At 51.9% G+C, this 18,602-nt stretch overlaps 2 protein-coding genes across 2 annotated transcripts in view; one reads left to right on the top strand and one right to left on the bottom strand.

The window, feature by feature from the left end:
* Positions 1-640: 640 nt before the first annotated feature.
* dync2i1 (dynein 2 intermediate chain 1) lies at positions 641-17,984 on the bottom strand (the record flags this gene model as incomplete). The annotated part of the gene is made up of 28 exons (XM_079754646.1): positions 641-709; positions 1,444-1,499; positions 2,192-2,303; positions 2,730-2,940; positions 3,242-3,348; positions 3,938-4,069; positions 4,293-4,358; positions 4,523-4,672; positions 6,861-7,044; positions 7,136-7,371; positions 8,144-8,275; positions 8,632-8,710; positions 9,070-9,130; positions 9,239-9,290; positions 9,427-9,488; positions 9,567-9,689; positions 10,066-10,228; positions 11,862-12,034; positions 12,492-12,621; positions 12,983-13,077; positions 13,195-13,306; positions 13,466-13,595; positions 13,674-13,800; positions 13,886-14,090; positions 15,357-15,413; positions 15,526-15,705; positions 17,309-17,346; positions 17,822-17,984. The coding sequence occupies 28 exons, from the start codon at positions 17,982-17,984 to the stop codon at positions 641-643; spliced, it is 3,405 nt and encodes a 1,134-aa protein (XP_079610772.1).
* esyt2b (extended synaptotagmin-like protein 2b) overlaps positions 17,935-18,602 on the top strand; it is a 33,530-nt gene continuing 32,862 nt past the window's right edge. The window contains exon 1 of the mRNA XM_079755120.1: positions 17,935-18,598. Within this exon, the coding sequence (XP_079611246.1) occupies positions 18,179-18,598 (420 nt within the window). The 5' untranslated portion in view covers positions 17,935-18,178. The remainder of the gene's footprint in view (positions 18,599-18,602) is intronic.

Raw genomic sequence — 18,602 nt, 5'->3', positions numbered from 1 at the left:
CGACTCCTGTCCTACCAGCCGTTTTGACCCCTAGTTTTGCTACAAGAAGCCTGGAGAGAAGAGTGCTCAACACTAAACCATGTCTTGATGGAACATTACAGACGACGGGTTTGACCCTTTTAAACCTTTAATCATGGTGCATTTGTTCACACTTTAGCGATTAGGCCGTTCGTATTGTAACATTTTTTACATGTTATAAACGGTTTACAATGCCACCCGCTGTGTTCAGCATCTTTCTTCATTAGGAGTCGTTGATTAGTTGAAGTTCCAAATCAGTACTACACAATATAAAAAATAATAGCCCTGCTAGTTGAGCTGTACTCCACAATAAAAGCCCTGCTCGTTGAGCTGTTCTCCACATAAAATCCCTGCTAGTTGAGCTGTACTCCACAATAAAAGCCCTGCTAGTTGAGCTGTACTCCACAATAAAAGCCCTGCTTGTTGAGCTGTTCTCCACAATAAAAGCCCTGCTAGTTGAGCTGTAATACAAAATAAAGTCCTGCTAGTTTAGCTGTACTCCACAATAAAAGCCCTGCTAGCTGAGCTGTAATACATAATAAAAACCCTGTTAGTTAAGCTGTAATACACAATGAAAGCCTTGCTAGCTGAGTTGTACTCCACAATAAGAGTCCCGGTCGGGTCATCTGTAGTACTCCGGCTGTGATTGGTCCAGCAGGAAGTAGCGCCTGGAGGGGGGCGTGGCGTCCAGCTGACCAATGGGGCAGGAGAGGGGGAGGAGGTTGAGGCACGGCAGAGGGAACTCCTGTCCTACCAGCCGTTTTGACCCCTAGTTTTGCTACAAGAAGCCTGGAGAGAAGAGTGCTCAACACTAAACCATGTCTTGATGGAACATTACAGACGACGGGTTTGACCCTTTTAAACCTTTAATCATGGTGCATTTGTTCACACTTTAGCGATTAGGCCGTTCGTATTGTAACATTTTTTACATGTTATAAACGGTTTACAATGCCAACCGCTGTGTTCAGCATCTTTCTTCATTAGGAGTCGTTGATTAGTTGAAGTTCCAAATCAGTACTACACAATATAAAAAATAATAGCCCTGCTAGTTGAGCTGTACTCCGCAATAAAAGCCCTGCTAGTTGAGCTGTGCTCCACAATAAAAGCCCTGCTCGTTGAGCTGTTCTCCACATAAAATCCCTGCTAGTTGAGCTGTACTCCACAATAAAAGCCCTGCTAGTTGAGCTGTACTCCACAATAAAAGCCCTGCTTGTTGAGCTGTTCTCCACAATAAAAGCCCTGCTAGTTGAGCTGTAATACAAAATAAAGTCCTGCTAGTTTAGCTGTACTCCACAATAAAAGCCCTGCTAGCTGAGCTGTAATACATAATAAAAACCCTGTTAGTTAAGCTGTAATACACAATGAAAGCCTTGCTAGCTGAGTTGTACTCCACAATAAGAGTCCCGGTCGGGTCATCTGTAGTACTCCGGCTGTGATTGGTCCAGCAGGAAGTAGCGCCTGGAGGGGGGCGTGGCGTCCAGCTGACCAATGGGGCAGGAGAGGGGGTGGAGGTTGAGGCACGGCAGAGGGAAACTGAGGACCCGGGGGAAGCCAGTGAGGGAGGGACGGTTGTGAAGGGGGGGGGCAGGGCTAGTCCTAGGAGTGTGTTGGGGGGGAGGGGGGAGGGGGGAGGGTAATTAGAGTCATCAATATGATCAGTATTGTTCTGATATTTTTCAATACACTGTGTGTGGTGTGTGTGTGTGTGTGTGTGTGTGTGTGTGAGACTCACCGGCTGCTTTGCGTGTTCTGAGCATGCTGTGCGTCTCTCCCAGACGATGGATAGGCTGAGGACCGCTACACACACACACACACACACACACACACACACACACACACACACACACACACACACACACACACACACACACACACGTTATGAAATGTGTTTCTATGTGTTTTTGTGTATGTGTGTCGATGTATTCCATGTGTTTGTGTGTGTCCATGTTTTCCATGTGTTTGTTCGTGTGTATGTGTATGGATGTATTCTGTGTGTTTGTGTGTGTGTATTCGATGTGTATGTGTATATATGTGTGTATGTCTTCCATGTGTTTGTGTATATGTGTGTGTGTGTGTGTATTTATTACATGTGTTTGTGTGTCTGTGTGCCCCATGTGTGTGTGTTGTGTATCAGTGGTTTCTCCAGGTACCGGGGCGGGGGGGACAGCCTCACGGTGTCGTGCCGTGCCCCTGGGGACCCCCTGCCGGGCCCTCCTGGAGGAGCAGAAGAAGTCGAGGACGTCCACGGAGGAGGCGTGGCCTCGCTGGTCCGCTCTCACGTGGTCCTGCCGGTCACAGGAGGGGGAGGAGCCAGACCAAACTAGATGATCCCAGAGACGGTTCCTCAAAGGTTGACAAGATCTTTGCTTCGAACTCAACCCTTTTAAAGGGGTGATATTATGCCAACAGGTGTGAGTGTGATTAGCCGTTACAAATCTGCCTCTTCCTGTGTTTTAGTGACATCACAAGTGGGCGTGTCCCCCTAGATGTATGATGGGCAGATCAATCTACCGGCCTACCCAGTGGACTGTCGTAAATGTTGCGTATCTATCCAGCATTCATCTAGGTGGACACGCCCACTTGTGATGTCACTAAAACACAGGAAAAGGCTGATTTTCAAATGGACTGTAACGGCTAATCACGCACACACATAATATCACCCCTTGCACTTGGATGATGGTCATATTGGTTCTCCTCGTTGGTGCTCTGACCGGGCGAGGCCCACAGGGGGCGCTGAGGGTCAGGGTACAGACTTTGTATTTAGTCGTCCAGAGGGACAGCCAGCGAGCGGCGCGGTCCTGCTGGACCCTCCAGGCGGGGGCCCGGCCCCGGAGCTCTCTACCCCAGGCCTGGAGCTCCGGCCTCAGCCACGTCTCGGCCCCCTGCACCCCCAGCAGCTCCAGCCGGGCCACGGCCGCCTGGCTGGGACCGCAGGGGACATACGTCACCATGGTTACAGGTGAGCTACAACATTAGTTACGACATCTAACTATGTCACCATGGTAACAGGTTTGTAACTACATCTAACTATGACCCCATGGTAACAGGTTAGTAACATCTAATTTTGTCACCATGGTTACAGGTAAGTACAACATCTAACTATGTCCCCATGTTACAGATTAGTTACAACGTCTAACTGTGTCACCATGGTTACAGGTTAGAAACAACATCTAACTATGAGAGGGAGAGAGAGGGAGGGGGGGGGAGAGAGAGGCGGACCCACCAGAGGGACGGCGTCTGATTGGCCAGCAGCACCAGGAGGTTGACGACATCGCTGTAGCCGCCGCCTCCCAGTTGTAGAGCTATGGTTAGCATCTCACCCACTAGAGCCTGCTCGGTTAGACAGTACAGAGACAGGTAGGGGTTAGACAGTACAGAGACAGGTAGGGGTTAGACAGTAGAGAGACAGGTCTTTAAGGAGCAGGTAGGGGTTAGACAGTACAGAGACAGGTAGGGGTTAGACAGTAGAGAGACAGGTCTTTAAGGAGCAGGTAGGGGTTAGACAGTACAGAGACATGTCATTAAGGAGCAGGTAGGGGTTAGACAGTACAGAGACGGGTCATTAAGGAGCAGGTAGGGGTTAGACAGTACAGAGACGGGTCATTAAGGAGCAGGTAGGGGTGAGACAGTACAGAGACAGGTCATCGAGGAGCAGGTAGGGTTTAGACAGTAGAGAGGCAGGTCATTAAGGAGCAGGTAGGGGTTAGACAGTAGAGAGGCAGGTCATTAAGGAGCAGGTAGGGGTTAGACTGTACAGAGATGGGTCATTAAGGAGCAGGTAGGGGTTAGACAGTACAGAGACAGGTCATTAAGGAGCAGGTAGGGGTTAGACAGTACAGAGACAGGTCATTAAGGAGCAGGTAGGGGTGAGACAGTACAGAGACAGGTCATTGAGGAGCAGGTGGGGGTTGGATGGTACCCCTGTGTGTCGGGGTAGGGACAGGAGGAGGTGCTGGGCGAGGGCGTGCTGCTCCTGCAGGAGGTGCTGGAGGAGGAGGGTCTTCAGAGCGACCAGGACCTCCCTCTTGGACCGGGAGCAGGGGGAGTCCAGCTGGTCCAAGAGGACCCAGCAGAACCCGTCTGGAGAGAGGGAGGTGGGGACGCACTACACACACACACACACACACACACACACACACACACACACACACACACACACACACACACGTTTATGTGTGTATCCAACTGAGGGTACAGGTGATCTTGCTGGGGACGGGGGTAACTGAGGGGGGGTTACCTGGGGGTGGGGGTAGAGCTGAGGGGGGAGGGGTTACCTGGGGGTGGGGGTACAGGTGTTTGAACCAGCTCTCCTCTGCAAACTGGAGCAGGTAGTCTGGGACCTGTGGGGAGGGGGGGCGGGTTGGGACGGGGTCAGGTCTTCTTTCAGACTACAACGCACGCACACACACACACACACACACACGCACACACACACACAAAGTCATAACAGGAGTGTCATGATGTCATGTGAGTAACGTGAAAGGTGACAGGGTATGTGACGGACCTGGTGGGGGTCGGTTCTCCTCTTGACGGGAGGAGGTGGATGAGGTGGAGGAGGAGAAGGAGGAGGTGACGGGCAGGGAGCCTCCTCCCTGATTCTCTCTTCCTCATCTTCATCATCCCGAAGAGGGAGCTCCTCTTCCCCAGTATGGCTCTGCAGAACGACACAGGTGACATCACACGATGACATCACACGATGACATGATGATGATGATGTGCCATCATGATGGTGATGAGGATCGTACGATGACATCATGATGATGATGATGATGATGATGATGTGTGACATCACGTTCAACTCTCTGTCCCTCCTGCGCGCCCTGATCCTCAGTGAGGGGGGAGGGTTGCCTAGCGACAGGGTTACCGCGGGCAACCAGGTCAGGCCTCTCCGCCGGCCCCGGCTTCGGTTGCCATCCCAACACAGGGCGCGGTGACAACGCCTGCGGACAGGAAGTGTGCAGTTTAGACAGGAAGCGGTGACTTCACACACCATCCAATATATCTCTCACCTGGGCAGTAGGTTTGGCTCTCAGGGGAGGGAGGGGGGGACGGAGGGCAGCGAGGGGGGGAGGGAGGGGGGGAGGGATCGGCAGAGGGAGGGGGGGAGGAGGTCCTGGAGAACAGAGAAGATCCCTCAGGTCCAACATGTCCGCCCCCTGGTCCATCTACAATAACATGAATCACAATCAGGACTCTCTTGTTCACCCAGACTCTGCACAGCCCCCACCCCCCCCTTACGTGGTAGATGATGTCCAGGTACGACTGCCAGGCCTCTCTCCTGGTCTCCTGGGTGGCCGGGGGTCTTCTCCGGCTCCTCAGCCCCCCCAGGGTCAGCAGGACCAGGTCTCTGTTCCTCCGGCCCACCCGCTCCACCTCCTGGTCCCTCCTCCTCGGGACCACCTCCTGGTCTCTCCTCTCCACCTCCTGGTCTCTCCTCCTCTCCAACTCCTGGTCTCTCCTCTCCACCTCCTGGTCTCTCCTCTCCACCTCCTGGTCTTTCCTCTGTAACACTTCCTGGTCTCTCCACTCCACCTCCTGGTCTCTCCTCTGGAACACCTCCTGGTCTCTCCTCCTCTGGACCACCTCCTGGTCTCTCCTCTCCACCTCCTGGTCTCTCCACTCCACCTCCTGGTCTTTCCACCGGACCCCCCTCTCCACCTCCTGGTCTCTCCTCCTCTGGACCACCTCCTGGTCTCTCCTCTCCACCTCTTGGTCTCTCCTCTCCACCTCCTGGTGTCTCCTTCTCTCCACCTCCTGGTGTCTCCACCGGACCCCCCTCTCCACCTCCTGGTCTCTCCTCCTCTGGACCACCTCTTGGTCTCTCCTCTCCACCTCCTGGTGTCTCCTTCTCTCCACCTCCTGGTGTCTCCACCGGACCCCCCTCTCCCTCTCTACCTCCTCCAAACCCATTCCCTCCACCTCCTGGTCTTTGCTGCTTGTTATTCAGCGAAAAAGAAATAGCCTACGTTATTATTAGGCTTATGATCACGATATCATAACCAGAGTGTTGAGATGAGAATACTTACGTGGTTATGGAGGGGGCGTACGTTCCCTCATTTGGCAGGGGCGGGCTTTCAATTAACGACCTCGGCTCAAACAATCAGCGGAAATCACGCAACACTCGAAACACGCGAAAATATTAATTCCAAAATAAACTTGTTTTCGTAGTAACGTTACTGTACACTGAAACTTTTGGTATGATGATTAAACAAATCATTTTTAAAAAACTACACGGTTGACTCATTTGTGCGATTCATTTACTTTCAATTCGGTAAAAAAAAAACGCCGTCCGGGTTCTTCGGTCCGGTGAATCACGGTTACGGTCCGGTCCAGTAAACCCCTCCCGGGTCGAGTGCGGTCCAGTGACCGGTCTGCTCCGCTGAGCTATAGTCCTTCTGAAGCGGTGTTTATCTTCCTCTCATCCCGTGTGTGGGATCCTGGTTACCAGGCAACGGACTCGGGTTCGTTGAAGTCCAAGGTTAAGTCCACTAATAATAGCGTATTATAATGTATATAACACAAAGATATCAAATGTCTCCCCACGTATCAGCTGTTTATTTTGAAGGGGAAGGTTACCAGCGATATTAACAACAAACCAAAGCTTGTTTACATGTTTATTTCCTTATGGGCCTCAGCTGTATTCAGGCTTGACATGGAAATTCAGAGTTTTCTAAATAACATTTTATTAGGAAACATACTTTAAATATTCTTTTTAAATCTGTAAAAAATAAATGAAGGTATATATATACACAGTACAAACCAGCAAACCAGAATTCTTTCTACATCATGGACGATAAACCAATCAGAATGCTTTATACATCAAACCGAGCCAATCAGAGTGCTTGGTGCATCATGGACTGCAGGACGCCCTCATCCTCCGCGTGATTGGCCGAGGAGAAGCTGGGGTTGAAGTAGTGGAGCTGGAGTTTCCCCGAGCTGTGCGCCAGCGCCACTCCGGAGAACAAGCTCTGATTGGAGGAGGAGGAGGAGGAGGGGGCGGAGCCAAACACCGCCATGGCCGTCACCCTGGCAACCACGAAGAGAGGAGAAGGTCAACACTGAGGGGGCACTCTGGGGCTTCCTGTGGTCCCTCCCTGAGTCTAAGCCCCGCCCATACCCGTCGGCGTGCAGCGTTTCCGTGGCGACGGGCCCCAGGGCGTCGCGGCTCAGGTCCCAGAGGTGGAGGTGGGAGGCGGAGTCAAGGACGCAAAAGACGGCCGGTCTGGACTGGGACCAGCGGACCGAGACCACGCCCACCTCCGGGGCCCCGCCCCCTCGGCAGGTGGTCCACTCAGCCAGCGGCCAATGGGACGACACGATGTGGAGCCTCATGCTGCCGTCCGAGCAGCCAACCTGGAGCACAGGTACAGCCCCCTGTCATGACCTCATTCACTCAGTCATGACCTCATTCACTCAGTCATTACCTCATTCACTCAGTCATGAGCTCATCACTCAGCCATTACCTCATTCACTCAGTTACTAGCTCATTAACTCAGCCATTACCTCATTCACTCAGTCATTACCTCATTCACTCAGCCATTACCTCATTCACTCAGCCATTACCTCATTCACTCAGTCACTAGCTCATTCACTCAGCCATTACCTCATTCACTCAGTCATGACCTCATTCACTCAGCCATTACCTCATTCACTCAGCCATTACCTCATTCACTCAGTCACTAGCTCATTCACTCAGTCATTACCTCATTCACTCAGTTATGACCTCATCACTCAGCCATTACCTCATTCACTCAGTCATGACCTCATTCACTCAGCCATTACCTCATTCACTCAGCCATTACCTCATTCACTCAGTCACTAGCTCATTCACTCAGCCATTACCTCATTCACTCAGCCATTACCTCATCACTCAGCCATTACCTCATTCACTCAGTCATTTCCTCATCACTAAGTCATTACCACATTCACTTAGTCATTACCTCATTCACTCAGTCATGACCTCATCACTCAGTCATTACCTCATTCACTCAGTCATTACCTCATTCACTCAGTTATGACCTCATCACTCAGTCATGACCTCATCACTCAGTCATTACCTCATTCACTCAGTCATTACCTCATTCAGTGTGTGTGTGTGTGTGTGTGTGTGTGTGTGTGTGTGTACCAGGAAGAGCTGGGGGTTGAAGGGGGAGAAGTGGAGGGAGGTGACGTTGAGGGGTCTCGACCCCCCCTCCTGAGAGCCGTAGTCCCTGGGAGGGGATCTGAACCCATGGACCGTCCCATGATGCACCACTCCCTGAGGGCAGAACGCTACGATAGAACATCATCTCAAACAACAGGATAGTGGAGAACAGTAGAGCAGAACAGAGTAGAGAACAGTAGAGTACAACAGTAGAGTAGAACAGAGTGGAGTACAACAGTAGAGTAGAACAGTAGAGTAGAACAGTAGAGTAGAACAGTAGAGTAGAACAGAGTAGAGTAGAGTAGAACAGAGTGAAGTAGACTAGAACAGAGTAGGGCTGAACAGTAGAGTAGAACAGAGTAGAGTAGAACAGTAGAGTAGAACAGAGTAGAGTAGAACCGAGGAGAGTAGAACAGTATAGAGTAGATTCAGGACAGGGTGAACATGTAGGTGTCCTCCTTGTCTCTGACCATGTTGGTGGTGATGAGGAAGTGGTTGGCGTCGCTGGGCAGGAAGTGGAGCTGCAGAGCCTCAAGGTCAGCGCCCTCCCTGGAGGTCAGAGGTCACACAGAGGTCAGAGTTCACATGGAGGTCAGAACGCCAACGAGGATGAACATGAAACTGACAACAACACTGGTATCAACACGGCCGCCGGGAACAGCTGTGAGGAGGCAGGGGCTATTTATGTCCCGATGTCTGTCTGAACTGTCTGCCTCTCTCTGTCTGTGTCTCTGTTTGTTGATCTGTGTCTCTGTGTATGTATGTGTCTGTGTATCCTGTCTGCTTTGTAACCAGTCCGTCTGTGTCTCTATGTGTCTGTCTGTGTAACCTGTCTGTGTCTCTATTGGTCTGTCCTTGTTTATATGTTTGTCTGTCTGTCTGTCTGTCTGTCTGTCTGTGTGTCTCACCTCTCCACAGCAGGCATACAGGAGCTGTGTAGCAGCTTGACCTTTCCTCCTGGTCTCAGACCTGCGAGGGAAATGATGACAAACTTGAGGACGGGTCAGCTCATTGGTGGAAAGAGAGAGAGAGAGAAGTGAAGAGAGTCGATAGGGAGAGTTTAGTGTGCGGTCTCACCCAGGTCAGTCTGAGATCCAGCCAGGCTGGCTGAGCTCAACTCCAGCACCACCTGGTGGCCAGAGTAGGAAACACAGCATGAACTCACAGCAGGCTCCCTAAGACCTATGACCCTACAGCCGGCTCAGTCTGACCTATGACCTGTGACCCTACAGCAGACTCACTATGACCAACGACCTATGACCTACCCAGAGGTTCAGAGTCCCCCTCTCATCCAGAGAGGCGAGCTGGAAGGACGTCCCCGCCGACTCTGGAACCCAACGGAGAGACAGTGAGAAGAGAAGCAGGTGATAGCAGCAGTACTAGTGGACGGAGCCTAGTGTCCTACCCTCGCTGGCCAGCAGGGGGGGCTGGGGCTCTGCGGCTGTAGAGGAGGTGGTGGAGGAGGAGGAGGGGAGCACCGCGATGGTGTTGACTGCCGAGTGGTGCCCCAGGGCTGAGAGGACCGCGTCTACAGGACACACACACACACCGTCGGCAGACGAACACACACTCAGAGGAACACACAATCGGGGGAACACCGATCAGAGGAACACACAGTGAGAGGAACACACACTCAGAGGAACACACACACTGGATGTTCACGGATTAGATATCTACTTTGATTGGTGGATGGCGATGTGTTGATTGTGGCAGGTCAACGATGATTGGTCGATTTGTTAATTGATAGTGATGTTGAATGACGATTGGTCGGAGTGTTGAGCGCTAGTGATGGGGAACGATGATTGGTGACGTCATGGTGATGTTTCGACGGTGACTGGTCGATGGTGACGTATTGATGGGTGGGGGGGCTAGTGACAGTGTGTGTGGCCGTATCCGTGGGTTACCGGTGGAGAAGGTGGGCTGTCTGAAGGTCCACTCGGTCCCGGCGACGGTCATGGTGTGATGGCTCCCGGCCAGCTCTCTCAGGTCCCAGAGCACCAGGGAGCCGTCCGACGTCCCGGCAAGCACCAGGGCACCTCTCCCTGGGCTGAAGCAGCAGCACCTCACCTGCCCGGGGGAAGGAAGCAGGGTCGACATGAACTGGAGACTCTACTGGAAACATGATCTCATGCTCCATCTTGGATCTGAAAGCTAACTTGGTGACTTCAGGCTCCATCTTGGATCTATATGCTAGTTTGGTGACTTCAGGCTCCATCTTGGATCTATATGCTAGCTTGGTGACTTCAGGCTCCATCTTGGATCTAAACGCTAGCTGGGTCAGTTCAGGCTCCATCGTGGATCTAAACCCTTGCTGGGTGACCTCATGCTCCATCTTGGATCTAAACATTAGCCGGGAGGGGGGAACTCAATGCAGATTCCGCATTCACTTCCCTCCAACCGTCTAGTGTTTACAACCAAGATGGCCACTGGGTGATTAAGGCCATTGAGGGGAGACGGTGATGGACAGGTTTCCATCGCTGCACGCCCATAAGGAGGACGTCAATGAAAGGAGATATTAGGTCAGGGTTAGTGGTGCAACGGATCACGGGTTACCTGTGATCCGTACGGATCAACCCTCACGGTTTGGGACGCAAGTGATGTTTAAAGGACAATTCCAGTATTTAGCACATTGAGCCCCCTTTCTGGTTTGTCTAGGATGAAATATAGTGGTTGATACAGAAATGTTGACTATTGATCCTGTCTCGGGTATTTGGCTCATTTCGAATCGCCCCTGCCTGCTTCAGAAGGGCTGGCTATGGTCATTCACAAACCTGTCCTTAAAACAACCCTAAACGTTTGTTTTCAGAAATGTGCAACTCACCGAGTGGTTAGTGGTGTTTGTTGAGGTTCCTAATCAAGTATCGTAGTAAAATACAGTTTCTGTCGTTGTGTATTTGGCATTTTGTAAATCCCATTGAAACGGAAACCGCTCGGTTCTCCGTATCAACAGTAGGGCTAGAACCGAGCGAAAAGACTGCAACTAGCCCCCCTTTCCGTTTCCGGTCAACAAGAAATGAGTCTTCCAACAGAAATCAATGGATTTACAAAATTCCACGACATAAACTGTATTTCGCTACGATACTTGAAATGAAAAAAACAAACAAAAAGATGAGGATGTCTGCATTGAGTGAGTGTAGACTCAACACTCTCCCCAGGCAATGCAGACATCCTGAATTTAAAGTTGTAAATCCAGGTCTGCTGTGCTTCCTTTGGATACAGGTTTTTTATTTTATTTGCTATCCATGTTTAGAATAAAAAGGAACAATGCCTCAGTTTGCTAAAAAAAAATTGTTCTAAAAAGAAATTAACCTCAAGGACATCTTGAGTTAATTTTTTATTTTATGTGGACACAAGCATTTTCTTTTAATATTTACTATGCTTAAAGGAAGCAGGTTTATTACCTAATTTTTCATTTTATTTTGTTTTTACACATTCAAAGATTTTATTGAAAGTCACATTTGTCTTGTTATCTTTTTTGTTGTTGTTGATCCGAAAATGATCCGACCCGTGACTCAAAAACCGTGACCCAATCCGAACCGTGAGTTTTGTGGTCCGTTGCACCCGTAGTCAGGGTTGATCTTCTTCTTTCTCTCCGGTATAAAACATCGAACTGCAGACAGAGCTGGGAGAGGTCAGGTGACACACCCACCACACGCTAAGCACTACGCTCAAAACAGGCCAGAGTGTTCCTGGGGTTCACCTCAGACTCGTAGACCAGGACCTTCTGGGGTCGGGACGGCTCCCACATGCTCCAGACGCAGAGCAGGGTCCAGCTGTCCAGGCGGACCGCCCCGGGCTGGGCCAGGGGGCCGTGGACCGACAGCAGGGTCTGTCTCTGGGACGCGGAGAAGAGCAGCAGGCTGCAGGGCCGACCTGACGAGAACATGAGGGAGAACAGAGACCATGAGGGTTAAGAGAACAGAGACCATGAGGGGTTGGAGAACAGAGACCGTGTGTCTTTAGAACAGAGAACGCGTGTTCTTTAGAACAGAAACCATGAGTTCTTTAGAACAGAAACCATGAGTTCTTTAGAACAGAGAACATGTGTTATTTAGAACGGAAAACGTGTGTCTTTAGAACAGAGAACGTGTGTTCTTTAGAACAGAAACCATGAGTTCTTTAGAACAGAGAACATGTGTTATTTAGAACGGAAAACGTGTGTCTTTAGAACAGAGAACGTGTGTTCTTTAGAACAGAGAACGTGGGTTCTTTAGAACAGAAACCATGAGTTCTTTAGAACAGAGAAAGTGTTATTTAGAACGGAAAACGTGTGTCTTTAGAACGGAAAACGTGTGTTCTTTAGAACAGAGAACGTCCTGGAGGGTGTTACCGTGGAGAAAGGGCAGCTGGGTGTTGAGCTGCAGGTTTCCCTCGCTGAAGGACAGGGCGTCCGTCTGGGTGCTGGTCGTCCTCAGAGACTGTCTCTCAGCATGGTCCTCCTCCAGCAGCACCGACATCACCTGGCCACACGGGGCGCCAAACCGCACAACTGTGACAATAGGTCCACCCTGTCTGGTATGTATCATCTCATCTCATGAACCATCATCCAGCTGTCTGTTAACTGTCCAGGTGTGCGTTACCTTTTCAGGTGTGTGTTACCTGTCCAGGTGTGCGTTACCTTTTCAGGTGTGTGCTACCTGTCCAGGTGTGTGTTACCTGTCCAGATATGTTTTACCTGTCCAGGTGTGTTACCTGTCCAGGTGTGTGATACCTGTTCAGATGTGTGTTACCTGTCCAGGTGTGTTACCTGTCCAGGTTTGTGTTACCTGTCCAGGTGTGTTACCTGTCCAGGTGTGTGTTACCTGTCCAGGTGTGTGTTACCTGTACGGCTGAGTGTAGGAAGGTGGCCAGGCGCTGGGAGTCGATGTTAATCTGCGCCGTGTTCCCATCTGGGGTGTCCTGAGACCGCCCCGGTTCTGTCATGATGAGAGTCATCAGACAGGGTGAGACACCAGTCTGCCTGTCTCACCACAGTCAGTCTGTTTGCCTGTCTCTCTTTCTGTCTGCCTGTCTCACTGTTCTGCCTGTCTTACCCCCACAGGCTCCAGTGTGGTCCGCCGGGTGCTGGGTCCACCTGTCCAGGACCTCGATAAGGTCCGTCTGGACGTCTCGCTCCCCGTCGTCCTCATGACACTGGACATAAGCCTGAGAGACCGGGGAGAGAGAGAGACAGGTGAGAGGGAGACAGGTGAGAGAAAGATAGAGAGAGAGAGAGAGAGAGAAAATAAAGACAAAAGAAAGTGAGACAGACAGACTGACATCTCGCTGTGGTCTCCATTGAAACAGGACCTGGTGACCTCTGACCTGTTTGGTGTTGGTGTTCCCAAAGCTCTTGATGTAGACGTCGTACTGGCTGAGCGGTGGGAGGTCCAGGAGGGAGAAGGTCGGAGAGAAGTCTAACTCCACGAGTCGGAGCAGCTCCATACTGCGCTTCCTTCAGAAAACACACAACAGCCTTAAAACCTCAACCCTTCACAAGACTCTAATGCGTTTTATTGGAAAGGAGATTCACTTCTGCTTGCTGGCGACTTTCTGATTAATTTCTCTCTGCTTCGCCGCCACAAAGTCGATAAAGTTCCCACGCTGAGGACCTCTTAGAGAACCGCGATGAGGAGAGCCCTGACGGGTCTGCTCGGACTCTGAGGACGGAGCAGAGAGCAGAGTCAGGACCTTCTCTGTGATACCTCTTTACCTGGGAAACAGAGGAGTTATAGTGGAGCACACCTTGAGGTCTGATCCCCTCCTCGGTTCCGCTCCTCCTCCCTGCTGCTCTTCTGTTCTCCTCCTCCATGGCCTTCTGGATGGCCTCCACCTCCTTCCTCCTCTCTACTCCCATCTTCTGGCGAGGTGACTCCACCACCACCTCCTCCTTCTCCTCTTCCTCCTCCTCCCCACTCTCATCCAGCTCCTCAAAGTCCTCCTCGTACTCCTGTAGAACACCAGACCGACTGATCAGGAAGAGATACCTGAACGTCCACCACTTGCATGCTAGGAGCTCAGGTCAAGAGGAGCTGGGGTCACTAGGGGCTCAGGGCACTAGGAGCTCAGGTCAAGAGGAGCTGGGGTCACTAGGGGCTCAGGTCACTAGGGGCTCAGGTCACTAGGAGCTCATGTCACTAGGGGCTCAAGTCACTAGGAGCTCAGGTCAAGAGGAGCTCAGGTCACTAGTGGCTCAGGTCACTAGGAGCTCAGGTCAAGAGGAGCTCAGGTCACTAGGGGCTCAGGTCAAGAGGAGCTGGGGTCACTAGGGGCTCAGGTCAAGAGGAGCTGGGGTCACTAGGGGCTCAGGGCACTAGGAGCTCAGGTCAAGAGGAGCTGGGGTCACTAGGGGCTCAGGTCACTAGGGGCTCAGGTCACTAGGAGCTCATGTCACTCGGGGCTCAAGTCACTAGGAGCTCAGGTCAAGAGGAGCTCAGGTCACTAGTGGCTCAGGTCACTAGGAGCTCAGGTCAAGAGGAGCTCAGGTCACTAGGGGCTCAGGTCAAGAGGAGCTGGGGTCACTAGGGGCTCAGGTCAAGAGGAGCTGGGGTCACTAGGGGCTCAGGGCACTAGGGGCTCAGGTCACTAGGAGCTCATGTCACTAGGGGCTCAAGTCACTAGGGGCTCAAGTCACTAGGAGCTCAGGTCAGTAGGAGCTCAGGTCACTAGGAGGAGCTTAGGTCACTAGGAACTCAGGTCACAAGAAGCTGAGGTCACTAGGAGCCCAGGTCACTAGGGGCTCAGGTCACTGGGAGGAGCTTAGGTCACTAGGAACTCAGGTCACTAGGAGGAGCTCAGGTCACTAGAAGCTGAGGTCACTAGGAGCTCAGGTCAAGAGGAGCTCAGGTCACTAGGGGCTCAGGTCACTAGGAGCTCAGGTCAAGAGGAGCTGAGGTCACGAGGAGCTCAGGTCACTAGTGGCTCAGGTCACTAGGAGCTGAGGTCACTAGGGGCTCAGGTCACTAGGAGCTCAGGTCACTAGGAGCTGAGGTCACTAGGAGCTGAGGTCACTAGGGGCTCAGGTCACGAGGAGCTGAGGTCACTAGGAGCTCAGGAGAAATCAGGGCTATGAATGAATGTTGTGCGTCAAAACACGTACCCCTCTCTGTTAAAGATCACGGAAGCATGCCATTCATGTTCACAAACAGGAGAAGAAGCCGTTAGAACAGATCAAACATTAGAACGACAGTCATGGGAGCAAGAAGTTCTGTTTTACCTCGAAGTCGTCTTCATACGCGGGCTCTCCGTGCGCCGACTCTGGCTCGGCAGCAGCCTGGAGAAACGGTCCACATTTAGTCGAGCGCTTCATCACTCCTAAGCACATTAGCCAGAGCGTTCCTCTGTGGAGCGCTGCACAGCAGGCTGAGTCTGAAGGGGAAACCGACCTTCCTCTCTGAAGCAGCAGGAGGAACATCTGCTCCTGCTGCTTCTGCTTCTGGGACGACCGGGTGTCTCCTCGCTCGCCGCCGCTCCTTCTCCCCAGTGTCTTGGTCCCCATGGTGACGAGTCTTGGTCTCCTCCGGCTCCCTGAGCTCCGTGGACACACCCCCACCAACATCCTCGACCTGAACACCACGATGACACGCCGTTCAACACGCCCCTCTAATAACATCAGAACATCAGAACACGCGGTGCTGCCAGATGGAACCAGATGAATTCTGCTCGTCTTTTTCAAAGCTGAAGTTTGAGTCTGAAGTTACTTGCCTGCCTCTGTCGCCGCTCTCTGTGTCTCCTCTCTCTCTCCTCATCCCTCCCTCCTCCATCCTCCTTCTCTCGTCTCCTCTCCTCCTTCTCTCTTCTCCTCTCTCTCTCCACCTCCTTCCCCCTCTCTCCGTCCTCCTGCTTCCTCCTCCTGTCTCCGTCTCTTCTGGGTTCTTTGTTTTTCTCTGAAATCAAAGAATCATGAGGGGTCCTGCTCCGGCGAGGAGAACCACCAGGAGCACCCTGAGCAGAAGGAGGTGAACCTACCTCCCTCCTTCTCCTCGGAGCGTCTTACTCGTCGTTCTTTGTCGGGCCGTTCATCGTGCCGTCGATCGCCCTCTTCCCGATGCTCCCTCTCTTTGTGTTTCTCTCTCTCCTCTCCTTCCCTCTCTCTCCCTCCCTCTCTCCTCCTATACCCCTCTCTCTCCTCTCTCCTTTTCTCCTTATCGTCTCCTATGTCTCTCTCCCTCGCCCGGTCTTTGTGCCTCTCTCTCTCTCCTTCTTGGTGTCTCTGGGGGCCTCTATCAGGTCCTCTTGTATCTGCATCCCTCTCTCTCCTCCTCTCCTTCTCTCTCTCCTCTCCTTCTCTCCTCCTCTCCTTCTCTCTCTCCTCTCCTCCTTCTCTTCTCTCCTTCTCTCTCTCTGCACCTCCCTCTCTCCTCCTTTCCTTTTCTCTCTCCTCTCCTCCTTCTCTTCTCCTCTCCTTCTCTCTCTCTGCTCCTCCCTCCCTCCTCCTCCTCTCCTTCTCTCTCTCCTCCGCTCCCTCTCTCTTCTTTTCTACGTGTCTCTCTTCCCTGGGGTCTCTCGACCTCCTTCTCTCTCTCTCCTCACCCTTATTGTCTCTCGCCCTCCTGCTCTCTCTCTCCTCCTCTTTGGTGTTGTCTCTCGCCCTCCTCTCTCTCTCCTCATCTTTATTGTCTCTCGCCCTCCTGCTCTCTCTCTCCTCCTCTTTGGTGTGGTCTCTCGCCCTCCTCTCTCTCTCCTCCCTCCTCCTGTCTCCATGACCAGCGTCCTGGAGAGTAGAGCAATAATAATTTATTGGGGTGAAATAATAAAACGACTACTACTACTACTATTCATAACTTTTGTTAACTTGTTAGTTAACTCGTTATTTTATTTAAAAATAACTCACCCTCATGTGTGTGGTCAGCTCGGCTGGTTTCCAAGTGTCTTCCTTGGTGAGTTTCTTTTAGATTAACAGATGGTTATAAAGTATTACTATATAGAAATAGGTTAAATATATATTTCCGATCTACTGACATTAGGACACATCTTAACGTTATCTGGGGAGCTTCAGTGGAGGTTTACCTTCTCAGTCGGCATGTTAGCATCGCTGTCCGCGGTTCAATAATTCCTCAGATCAGACCTATGCTGCTGTGTTGACGCCGCCATGTTGGTGCGCGTTTACTGCGCACGCGCAGCGGTCTGAAACCAAGGAGAACGCGTCACTTCTTCTTGACAACAGACCCGCCTGGCGATCACCGAGCGATCGCTGGGATCAACAGCTGATCACCATGGAAACGGACAGGACGGCTAATCAATACGCTGGGTTGATTATTGTACAGGATATTTTAAAAATAGATTTGATTTATTGTTTCTAGACGGTAAACTACAGCTGGTTTACAACGAGCAGTCCGTTGGAGTACTCCATATTCCTTATATGTTCATATTTTTTTGTTGAGATAAGATCAAAACAGATAAATATAATTGAATATTGACTTTATTAGATAGTCTGAATTTCAGGACAGCGAAATAAAAAGTCGAATACCATTAAATTAAAATAACGTCAGCCGTATATCTAGGCTGTGTGGACAATAACGGTAACAGCTGAGTGACGGTTGAGTTCGACAGAATTCACAGATAAATCAGCTAATTGACAGAAACATTATTATTATTATAATTATATTATAATAAATATATTATAATAAATTATATAATGTTATTATTCAACATTATTGAAAATCCTAACGTGGAGTGTACTTGCGGCCAGTGGCCACTGGGAAGCGCTGCCCTGCAGCCTCAGCGGCTCCTGCAGGCTGAGCCCCGTGCACCGCGGCGCGTTGGGCCAGTGCGTCTCGGTGGCCGACAGCAGAGAGTTGGGTCTGGTAACACACTGCCGAGGGACGGGGAAGACCCGGTCCATTGACCCAAGACCCGTTCCATAGACCCGGTCGGTGGACGGTTTTCCTGCTCAGGAGGATCGGCCGTGAGCGGCAGGCGCCGCGGCGCTTAAAGGCCATTTAAACGTGAGTATGAAGCGATCATTGCGCACGCCGATGGAAGCCCACCGCCTCCGCGGGATCCTCACCGTGTAAACAACCGCGGCAGCAGCAGCACATGTCCGGAGACACCATGACCGCCGTCCGAGGAGCCCACCCCCACGCCCCCACCCCCGGCTCCACGGCACCCCCTAAGGAGAACGGACACACGGCGGACCCCGGGTCGCCCGCCCCGAACTTCCCCACCCCGGCTCCCCCGGAGGAGGGCTCCAAGAGCGGCGACACCCCGCCGTCCTCGGCAGGCGAGCTCACTCGGACATGGGTCCAGTTCGCCAAGACCTTCGTGGTGATCTTCCCCATCTACGCTCTGGGATACTTCGAGTTCAGCCTGAGCTGGCTCCTCATCGGCCTCGTACTGTTCTTCTGCTGGCGGCGGAACGCGGGCGGGAAGAGCAGCCGGCTGAACCGAGCCCTGGCGTTCCTAGCCCGCGAAGACCCCCCCAGACACACCCTCACAAGTTCGGATCTACCGCCATGGGTAA

The sequence above is a fragment of the Pollachius pollachius genome (assembly GCF_949987615.1).
Source record: "Pollachius pollachius genome assembly, chromosome: 17".
Taxonomy (NCBI): Eukaryota; Metazoa; Chordata; class Actinopteri; order Gadiformes; family Gadidae; genus Pollachius; species Pollachius pollachius.
Note: the sequence above shows the minus strand (reverse complement) of the source record. Positions and strands in the feature narration are given on the sequence as shown.